We start from the raw sequence: 11,650 nt of genomic DNA on the forward strand, positions 1-11,650 counted from the left end.
CTATTTTGAAATCCGTTTTTCTGGATTTTTTTGTTGTTATTCTGTCTCTGACTGTTAAAATACACCTACCATTAAAATTATAGACTGATCATTTCTTTGTCAGTGGGCAAACGTACAAAATCAGCAGGGGATCAAATACTTTTTTCCCTCACTGTAGTATGCCACTCACAGTGCATTCATTTTCATAAATCGATGACTACTATAAAACAGTAAACAATAGATTTTTACAGTCACAATTTATTTTAAACTAACACATACTCAAGTGAAAAAATATTATACTTCATATAAATTAATGTAGTATCAAAAAGAAAGCACCTTTGCTTCTGATATATATATATATATATATATATATATATATATATATATATATATATATATATATATATATATATATATATATAAATCCTTCCACGAGAATACATGCAGCAGAATTCTAAATGCCCAAAACACATATTACAACCTACATGACAGAAAGGTACTGTATAGTTAAAGTCTAAAAAAACATAATTGTCTGGGTTATGCAAGACCATTTAAAGTCAACAAAAAACACTATACATCTGCTCATCTGTTTTACTGTAAATAAACATGACTGCTTTGACACTCAACAATTTGGAGGACATCATTCTTATACGTTATACTGCTTATTTAGTTTAAAGAATACAAGAGTATCATATCTCTCACTATTCTGTAGCTTTATTTTACACACAGGATGGTTTTTATCACTAGGAAAGAAATGCAATTTCACCTTCTTGCACCTTTTGATAGTTGATCAGCAATTTAATATTCAAAAACAGTTGCTGAATTTTATTTATATTTCTTCAAGGTGAAATATATGTAGATAAATCCATAATTCAACATCCACGTTCAGGACAAAGTGCAGATTACAAAGACCAGGAAAGTCAGATCACAGAATATCACACAACTGCAACTGGACACAGGGGTCTACCTCTCAACACCATTCATGAGGAGTTCCCTCCATCCCATAAATCCAAAAGCCTAATCCAAATACATACCGGGGAATTTTATCCAGAAACTGGTGTTGAGAATCTCAAGCTTAGTTGCAAGTGGACCTTCTAGCACAATGACAGTCTGAAGCACAAATTCAAGAGTATGAGCCAGTGGTTAAAGCAACACAAAACCACTGTCCTTGCTACCACAGTCTTCAGACCCCAATCTCTTAGACTATCTGTGGCATAAACTGAAAAAAAGCAGAAGCCACACAAACTGGACAAGCTTGAAAGGTCCTGCGTTTATGTGTGGTCAAGAAGTCTACCAAGATATTGGTGAACATATTAAAAGGCCACAGTAAGTGCCTCCTCTATGTTATCAAAGTAGGACTGTCAACGTTCTGACAGAATACATATCAGCAGTGGGTATTGTATTTTGAAATATATGTAACTTATTTTTGATAGATAAGCTATTGACACATACAATGTGGATAGTTACACAATTCATTACTCTTTTTTTTGGGGGGGGGGGGAATGTTCAGTGTACACCGGTATTGTATTGCAATTAATTAGTTACACACTTCAGTAAAGGTATGAATAAATCTGGGGCATACTGTAAGTCCAGGTTCATGCTAGTGTCACCCTGTATTTCCGACCTGCATTTAGTTTTTTTGATGCTGTTAATTTTCTCTTTTTCTGTCATTTCCTTTGTATATTGATTAAAAAACCAACAACATGAAAAAAGGCAACACTGATTTTGGAACAAAACACTTAAATAAATTATATATGAAACTAAATCTGCATTATAAATGTGAAATACACAAGCTAAACATGAACAAACCATTGTTTTAAGTAGAACACACACAAAACGTTTGTTACATGTAATCATTATGTGGTCAGGTTTCATGATACATCTGCAGAGCTACAGAGACAACATTTGTTGTCTTTTTCTGAGGAATAAATTAACATATAAAGTGAAACATGAGGAAATAAGAAATACGTTTTATTGTGGCCTTAGGACAACATGCACAAGTTAAATGGTCCCAGACAATCATGCATCATAATTATGTAACGGTTACATTTAAATGTGAAACCTGCTACAAGAAACCTTAGCTTAAAATAATGTTAGAAATAACAAAATTCAAGCAAAAGCATAGCATAAAGGCTTTACACACTTGGTAATCTCATCATAAATGTGTACAACTTGTTATATATATATATATATATATATATATATATATATATATATATATATATATATATATTATGAATATTTTGGCTTATTAAGAACATTTCTCAAGGTTTTAGTCTCAGTTAGAACCAAAGGGGATTAAACAAACAAATAATCCTTATTCACATCTCTGGTTTACAAAACTACAGGTTGCATTTTACATTTTCTGATCATAGCTTGAGCCCTTGCAACTTTTAATGACCTATATAATCAGAAGATGGACATCTTGCCAAAATTAGTGGGTGGAGGAGTGTGCCACATGTTTAGAATCCATAAATATTTACTCTAACTTTCTGGCTGGTTATATTTGACCTCTGTGGGTTGGCATTTTGCAGTGAACCTGCACACAGAATGTTCTATTTCCCAAACTTTGCTTTTTTCCCCAAAGTCTGCTGATTTAAACTAACCATTTTTCCAGCAAAGGTTTTGTTTACATATAATGGATAAAATAAAATCTATATGTATTTTTAGTGACTTGCCTTCTGGTCAGGGAAAGTGACTGGAGAGCACGTACTTTTAGAGCAAGTGCTGCATGACTACTGTAGAAAAATCCATACAACTGAGATCAGTTGTGGAGTGATGCTATGCTCTGCTTGCGCACAGCATCTGATGACAAGCTGTGGAACCAAGAACACTGTCCTTATCAAAGAATGCTTATGCAGATGATGCAATCAAAAAGTAATCAGCTACACTGAGATTCTGATCCCTCAGTCCTGTGTCCTTGGCTTTCTGTTGTCTGGCAGTGAGACATACATACATCTGTCAGCAGAAGAAACTAGGCCAATTTGTCAAGCCCTATGGCACCCCTCACACAGAGAAGGTGACACTGCCTGGTACTGTACTGTTTGCCAAGATGGCTTCCTCCAAATGATTCCTGGGTCACTCAAAGTTCCAGTGCAAGGATACGTGTACACAGAACACAAGTGACTTTAGTGTTGATGATGTCATTGAATTAACAGACAGCAGATGCAAGTGGCAGCAGGAACTCATGGTTGGCATTCACAATCATGACAAGCAGGGAGCAAAGTGAACCACCCTTAGATAGATTATAAAGGTGGCGGGAACTCCAAATTGGTGGGAATAACAGACACATATACACATATAATCATTATCATCATCTGTAACCCTTGTCAATGCACTGAAAATCCCTTTCACTAAGCGAGGCAGCTACAGCCCACCACACTGGCCAAATATGTTGGTGAGTGTATGGGAGTATACAGACATAGCCCTGTTATTAGCCTATGCACAAAACAGTAGATTATGATTGCATCATTTATTGAAATTATGAAATAAATATAAGTATAAAAGCACACTATATTAACTGAAATAGATTGCAACACATGGTATGGGTATACTAGGATTAAATATTATGTTGTAAAATGTAAAAAACGCACACAGTTATACTGAAGTCAATACAGATATACACAATGTTCAGCACGCAGTTGCAATTAGCCTTTTTGGACCCTTTTAGCATGTTTTAACTTACCAGATTTCAGCAGCTGGAATGCAGGACCAGAGTTCAGCCAAGGAACTGTTAACAATGAGTGAGAGTTAATGCATCAATCTGCTCTGTCTTGTCAGTGCTTTTACGGCTGACTTCTGGAATGTGTTTGATGAAGAGAGCTGCTTCTTTAGTTGGAAAGATACAGATGCAGCATGCTAAGGTTAAGACCTGCAATAACAATAAAAGCAATGCTATCTTTGCTTCCTTTTCATAGAGCCCCTTACAAAATGAGAAACGAGTTAGCCAGAACAAAAAGAAAAAGCTTAATTTAGGACTAATCGTTTTAAAATTCCTACACTTCAGAATTCCAAAATGTACGGCATATTATCAGCTTTTCTGGGTACTATATGCAAAACAAATTGACATTTAAACCAATGGCTCTGTTACTGACACTTCTCCTTAAATATGGAAGCCTGATGTATGTCTTTGCCATCATGGCTTAAAATGTTTGGCAAGCTTAGTGACTTTCCCTGCTCTGATCTTATGGCAAAACTTTAGGAAATCCCAGGATAGCTTGGTTGGATTTAATATTAAAAAATAAACTGTAGAAGGCAACTTACAATATATATATATATATATTTCTATGGTTGGATAGTATCACCTCATGTGAGATGCATTGTTGGAAAGAGATGGCCCAAGGATTAAGTGGATTTTAAGTGCTTCAGGATAAATGACATCTTAAGTATTAACTTTGCTGGCACTTCTGGTTCTGCAAGATGAATAACAGGCTTGTACAGTACCATATTGTTTTTATTTTTCTATGTAACCTCAGCCACTTCAGTTCATGTGTTTATATCCTGACAGTACAAAGACTCAGGTGCACAACATGCTAGAGACGGTAAGCAAAGGGCTGACCTTTACTGTAAAATACATGTTCTGTTCCCATCATCAAGACATTATCACCATGACAATTAGGGTGAAGCAGGATAGAGTTGGGTCTCTTATTTAACTACAGACAAAGTGACTAAGAGGACAATGTTTTTCCATACAGAGTTGGCTGTTGAATACAGGACAATGTAATGGAAATAAAAATGTCAGTTATAGTTTAATGCTTCTCCATTAATAAAAAATAAATAATAATAATTGATGATTGCATGCTTTTGTTGGAGGAAAATTCACAAAACTAGTGAAAGTAACTCACATATTTTATTATTACAGAGTTTTGTAATAATCGTAATTGCCATTAATTTTATAAACAGCAAGTTAAACTTGCAATTTCCCAGTGAAGTTAATCATAGGGTGAGTGTTGTAGTTCGTAAATGCATCCTCCAGGAAGGAGAAGGGATTGTTTTCAATTTACTGTGCTTTATTTCAATGCAAGTTGTTGACAGACTTCCAGTTCTGACTGGAAGCATAAGTAATTGAAAGCAGCAAGTACCACCAGATGTTGTAAACCAAGCACAAAATAAAAAAAGTGAACTCACATGCATATTAGAGGTTATCTTTTCACTCTAAATGTCTTAAATTCAGAATCATACAGATGAATTCATAGTATACTCTCTAGTCGGACAGATTATTACACATGCTCAGTGTGTCTGTGTATATTCTATGTATCTATGTATCTATGTATCTATGTATCTATCTATCTATCTATCTATCTATCTATCTAGATGGAAGCAAGTGGAAACATCTTGGGGAGGCCTTCATCCAACAGTGGATCCTCAAGGCTGATGGTGATAGTGATTCTCTCTCTCTCTCTCTCTCTCTCTCTCTCTATATATATATATATATATATATATATATATATATATATATATATAGAGAGAGAGAGAGAGAGAGATAATCACTATCACCATCAGCCTTGAGGATCCACTGTTGGATGAAGGCCTCCCCAAGATGTTTCCACTTGCTTCCATCTATAGCTTAACTTTTCACTTTTATATGTATAGGCTGGTTATCTAATCCATTGATTTTACTACATGTACTGTAATATATATTCACACATTCATACATTTTCAATTTTTATATTACCTTTGGTCACTTCCAGGCACTGGCTCTGGAAAGAGCAACTTTGTGTTCATCATGGATGGGATGAAAATGTTACCTTTGTTTCCAAATGTTTATTATTCATATGACCCCTACAGGTCAAATAGGAAAATGTCTTCCTCCACAGCCATGTGACCACCCTGGAGGAAATACACACATAGCTATGCCAAAACATTGTTCCCGCCTGAAGAAACATACCTAGGCAGTGTGAGGAGGCAAACTAAATGTAAAGCAAAATCAACCAGTAACTTTGAATATCAATGTATGGGACCTCGCCAAAAGTCATAGGTTGGTTCTACCTCTGCCACTAATGGGTCATACTGTCTATGGAACATCATGTCTACTAATGCACATTGTAATATTCTGCAAGTCAGTGTATTGTCAGCATTCATTAATTTTATGGTGGCTGCAGAGACCAGTTTTTCTAACTGTTAAAGAAACTCTACTTTGGGAAGAATGTGATAATACTGCACTGGTCATCTATCAAAAGGATTGTAGCAGTCATGCAGGCCAAGAGTTGGCCTACATCTTTGTGAACAGCTGTCTTTTGTCAGTTGCCTGACTTCCCCTTACTGATAAGCTTGAATAAATATTTCAAAAAGCCTTTTTAGAGCAAGTAAAGAACATTTAAGCAACAACAGAACAATGCATAATAATACACCATGCGACAAGCAATACACATTTGATTGAAATAGTAAAGGCACTGGTGCTCCCTTTCATTGAGCTGCAACCAAACCAAACGAAACCAAATGAACCAAAGACAAAGCTTCTGGAATGGAAAAAGATTAGTTTAACTTACAGACAGAGGACATAGTCTCTATCCACTGACTAAAACCTCTATACCCAGGAGAGACTCAGACACAAGAGTCAGAATTAAACACCCAGAAGAGGAAATCCCTGCAGAATCCACCAAAATCTATTTAGACTCCCAACCACAAACCACATGTTACCCAATTGCGGCTGAAAGGAATGGAAGAAGGTGTGTTAACAATAAAATTAAATGCTGCCAAATTAATCTAATGACGTATACACATTCTTTCACTTCCAATACAATATGTAGGATGGGCAAATTAGGTTGTTTTCTCAAGAAAGTACACTGAATTAGAGCAGTGTAACAAGTTGCAAATAAAAGAAAAGCAAAGGGTTAAATTTATGTAACAACACAAAAAATCTCTAGCAGTAAGCAGTGTACATTTTTGCGGCACAGAAATCTTTTAATTTGCTGAAGACCACAACATTGTACCTGCCTCAGAGCATCAGGAACTACAGTACATGAATTTTAAAAGCAATAACTCGGTCCATGTTATGCTTCATATACACTTCACAACATGGTTATGAAATCATGTGTAATTTTAATATAATTTTCTGTAAACTAAAGCACATGGCCATATTTGAGTCAAAGGACTTCCAAAGAGATGTAATTGAGGCTATACAGCATGATCTGCCTTATCTGTTGAAAATATAAAGGGGTTGCTTAGTTTATGCTTGTTCTGGAGACCTCTGACCCTCAGTGGCAGTCCAGGCAGGTACAGTACAGCATGGCAGCGAATGCAGTGCAGAAAAATAACCATCCCAAGCTGTTGAGGGAGAGTACTTGAACCAAAACAGCTGTAAATCATTTGTGGCACATAAGCCTTATTTTATTTTGGAACCCATCAATAAACATTGTTAAACATTGTTTATTTTACTTCTAAGCCCTTTGCTCTATCCATGGGAAACCACCTCCAAACATGATGTACATTACATCCCCTTGCGAATATAAATATTACAATATACAACATTTGGGCAGAAAGATCCATGCCATATTAAAACGAGCAGCATTTACACAGAGGGAATGATATGGCAATTGTGATGAATCCATCCATCTATCAGCCCCTGTCCACCCACTGCAGGAATCATGATGAATGCTGAAGTGTACATCCCAGGTATTGTCGTGTTATAGGATGTTAAAGCTATCAATATAATATAATCTCACATTCTATGATGGGTCAATAGCCTCCAAAACTAAAGGCACTTGTAGTTTTATGAATCAGTTAAACTCGCCCTCCCCTCCAGAATACAACTTCTGGGAATATTGTCACCTTATATTTAGCCTTTTGGGGTTACAGGTATGTAATATTACATTGATACATTTAAATGAACCCTTTAAAATATGAAAGCTCTGTTTGTATATTAAGGATTGTAATTGATTGATTGCTATTCCACCTGCAGGTTTAGTGGTAGTCCTGGAGGCTTTGACTTCAGCAGTCTTGATGATTCTTGAGTTACATGTGTAATTATGGTTTTTGCATTTATTCAGGCATCTACTCTGCATTTTGGCAAGTAACACCTGCGTTGGTGTGCAGTTAAAAAGCAATTTGAGATCTTAAGCCTTTAATAAAGGTAAGTGTTTGGTCTGAAAATATCTCCTTTTGAATTTAATTGTAAACGTGCGCTTTGTGTTTTAATTAACTGGATTAAATGGAAAATGGCATATGGTTTTACTTTGAGTGTGTTTTTTCAATCAGTTCTTCATTCTGCGGAAATTCCTGTAATATTCAGATATCTCATTGTTGCATCGTAGCTCCATTTAATTTTGAAACACATCTGCAAAAAAAGATAAAAAGTTGATGAATGGCACCGTGACGTGTTTATGACGATATCTGTTTTATAAAATATCAAATTATTGGCAAACAAAAGTTATCTTAAAGAATAATCAAACAAGTGTTCCTTCAGTACTTAACACAGTGGAATTCCTTTGTTTAAAAAAGTTGCATAGGGACAACCAAGCAGATTAGAGACAGTACCAATGAACACATAACCATACACTGTTTTTGACTCAGCCTTTATAAATACTAAATTGACTGAATGTTTGTAACATAATTGTGGAGGTTTCCTGTCAACTTATCTGGCATTTGTTCACTCATTTCATTTTAAACAAACTGTTCATTAATTTATTTCAATACAGTTGATGTGGCTTAGATATTTACAACAGGTTAGACATAGGTAAATAGGTATGCATGAGAGTTTATTTTCCTGCAGAATTTCAAAAGAGAAGCTTTTTATTTTGTTTTTGATTCTTCCAGCAATTGGGCCTATTGATCATTACATTTCTGCAGTCAACATTGCATGTGATTTTCCCATGGGTGGCCTTGAATGGAAGAAGATTCAGGAAACCTTTACATCTGCATTTGGGTTGAGCAGAGGGTCTTGTGAGAAAGGAGAGAGATCAATGCCATTAGTAAAGTTACATTGTAATGTGTATTCTTCACCACTAGATGCACCCATAGACAAGATGTGCGATCAAACCAATTTACAATGTAGTAATTAGAAGAAAGCCTTATCTTATTGTGTATTGCACAGACTAATGAATGACCAGTATTATAATATTATAACACAGAAAACACAAAAATATATATTGTATTGAAATTATATTCTATATTGAAAAAATGCACTGCCTGTTACTAGTCCTGCAAATTCCTAATACTAATGATATTCCAGGGATAACAAGGATTTTCAATCTCAACAATGCTGTTTTATTGTGATGAAACTCTTAGCAGGATATCAAGTGAAATCAGAATCATATTTTGGTTACCTATTGTGTGAAATGTATATTTCATAGTAGTACAATAACATATTTTCTCTAAACATATTGTATTGAAATATAGTGTGATTGAGTGAAACATATAGTTAGTGACCAATAATGAAGAGGTGAAATTTAAAAAAAATAACCACTGAATTACTATATTAAAAAATACTAGTTATTATTATTATTATTATTATTATTATTATTATTATTATTATTATTATTATTAAATAATCTTTATTTCTTCATAAATATCAGATTGATACTATTCTTATCTTAATTTCAAGGTAGGCCTTGCATAAAAACACATTGTACCACCTTCAAGAGAATAAGTTAAGTGTGTACATTTCTGAATTGATACTCAGTCTATCCATGGGGGGAATGTGTATGGATGCATCAGGGCGTTTTGTTGAACTTTTCGTCTTTCACACACACATTAAGGGCAAACGTCATACAAAATTAAAACAATTGGAAACTTAAAAAAAGAAAACAAGTTCGGTTCCCTCCTTCGTAATTGCATGGCAATATATTTAGTACTTCGACGTGTTCTACCTGTCCAGCGATACCTATACAAAGCACTGCCATCCCCAGGGTATTTCATATTCATCTTTTTGAATAAATCTCCAGTGGGCGTGAATTTTGAAAAACAAAAGTCCTTTGCCAGGACAAATGGTTCATTAGAGCTGATCTAGAAACCACGTTCGCAGATACTTGTAAAACCCCAGGGATCCTTTCTCCCCCGATTGACACTGGAGGACTACTGATTGCCAATTGAAAAGATCCAACAATAGATACAAGTGTTAATCCTGCAATTAACACATCCTAATCAATCACCTGCAAACGCCCCAGGAGAGTCTAAATGTTTGTTTCTTAGTCTGAAGAGCAAATGGAAGAAATGCACCCATGTCGTTCAGATGTCTCATAACCTACTGTGTGGACGTCAAGAGCAGCATGTCTATTGTAAAACCCACAGCTGTGCTTCTCACGCTGCTTTTCTGCGTTGCCTGTGGCGGCCAGGTAGGAGATGTGCCCAAGCAAGAGCGGTTGTTTTTAAGTGCATTGGGTCTTTCTAGTCGCCCAAAGGCTGAGGGCCGCTTTCCAGTGCCATCCTTGTTGTGGAAAATATTCAAGAGAAAGACCATCGGGAAAGAAGCTGTAGACCCAGAGCACGACCCCTGCACAGTGTCGGAGTTCAAAGTGCGCGGAAACATTGTGCGCTTCATCCAGGACCAAGGTATCGTTTTACTGTAGTGTGCATGTGGCCGCTGCTCGTTTACAAGCTATTTTACACAAAACGCTTGACATATTTGTACTAATGTGACTGTTTTTCTTTTTAGGGAGACTGCTGCCTGTTTTCCACCGCCAATGTCCATCCTGTATAGAGAGGCACCTCTACTTCAACATGTCTGTGCTGCAGGACGTGGAGCAGCTCACGTTGGCGCAACTGGAAGTCACCTTCAACCAGGACCTGCACCGGCTGCCAAGACACGCAGACCTCTTCACCATGCACCTGTATAAAGTCATGAAGACCACGCTGAAGGGCGTTAAGCACCAGTCCAATCGGAAATTGCTGCTCTCGCAGTCTTTTCAACTCATACCGGGATCTATAACCTTGAATCTGACCGGGATGGCGGAGATTTGGAGAAAACCGGGGAAAAACTTCGGACTGGTGCTGACCATACAGCGCAGTGCACCCATCGACAACACGGACCCAGTAAGGTTAATGAACTTACAAAACGACGTGGAGCATAGTCTTGTAGGACATTTTCCCCATTTCTATGCGTCTCTTGTGGTGGTTTCTCTGAACCCCCTCCAGTGCAGATCCCGGAGGAGAAGAAGCGCCTATTATTTCCCAGTAACTCCTAGCAATGTGTGTAAAGCAAGGCGGCTGTACATTGACTTTAAGGATGTTGGCTGGCAAGATTGGATAATTGCTCCTCAGGGGTACATGGCTAATTACTGTAAAGGAGAATGCCCCTTTCCCTTAAGTGAAAGTCTTAATGGTACCAACCATGCCATTTTGCAAACGTTAGTCCACTCCTTTGACCCCACAGGTACCCCCCAGCCTTGCTGTGTTCCTGTAAGGTTGTCCCCTATCTCCATGTTGTATTATGACAACAATGACAACGTGGTATTGAGGCATTATGAAGACATGATAGTGGATGAGTGTGGTTGCAGATAGTTAATTAAATTTTTTTTAAAACTAACAATTGACCTGTTTTCTTCAAATAAAGATTCTTTTAATTGACTGGCTTTTTTTTTTCTGCCTACCAGGCATGCAACATCCGTTTATTCCTAACATAGTAAAATACAAATCACACAGACCCTTCAATTACATCCTGTTGTAAAATACAATTGTGATTCGCATATTCAATACATGTGGAAATGGAAAAAAAAAGGAGCTGGCTTAAAGATTA

General features: G+C 36.5%; 1 protein-coding gene across 1 annotated transcript; it reads left to right on the top strand.

The window, feature by feature from the left end:
- The first annotated feature begins 9,935 nt into the window (after nucleotides 1–9,935).
- gdf3 (growth differentiation factor 3) lies at nucleotides 9,936–11,481 on the top strand. Its single transcript, XM_066705787.1, has 2 exons — nucleotides 9,936–10,467; nucleotides 10,571–11,481. Exons 1-2 carry the CDS (start codon nucleotides 10,137–10,139, stop codon nucleotides 11,413–11,415), a joined length of 1,176 nt encoding a protein of 391 aa, XP_066561884.1. The 5' UTR covers nucleotides 9,936–10,136; the 3' UTR covers nucleotides 11,416–11,481.
- The last annotated feature ends 169 nt before the right edge of the window (nucleotides 11,482–11,650 follow it).

This window comes from Amia ocellicauda, chromosome 1 (assembly GCF_036373705.1).
Source record: "Amia ocellicauda isolate fAmiCal2 chromosome 1, fAmiCal2.hap1, whole genome shotgun sequence".
Classification (NCBI taxonomy): Eukaryota; Metazoa; Chordata; class Actinopteri; order Amiiformes; family Amiidae; genus Amia; species Amia ocellicauda.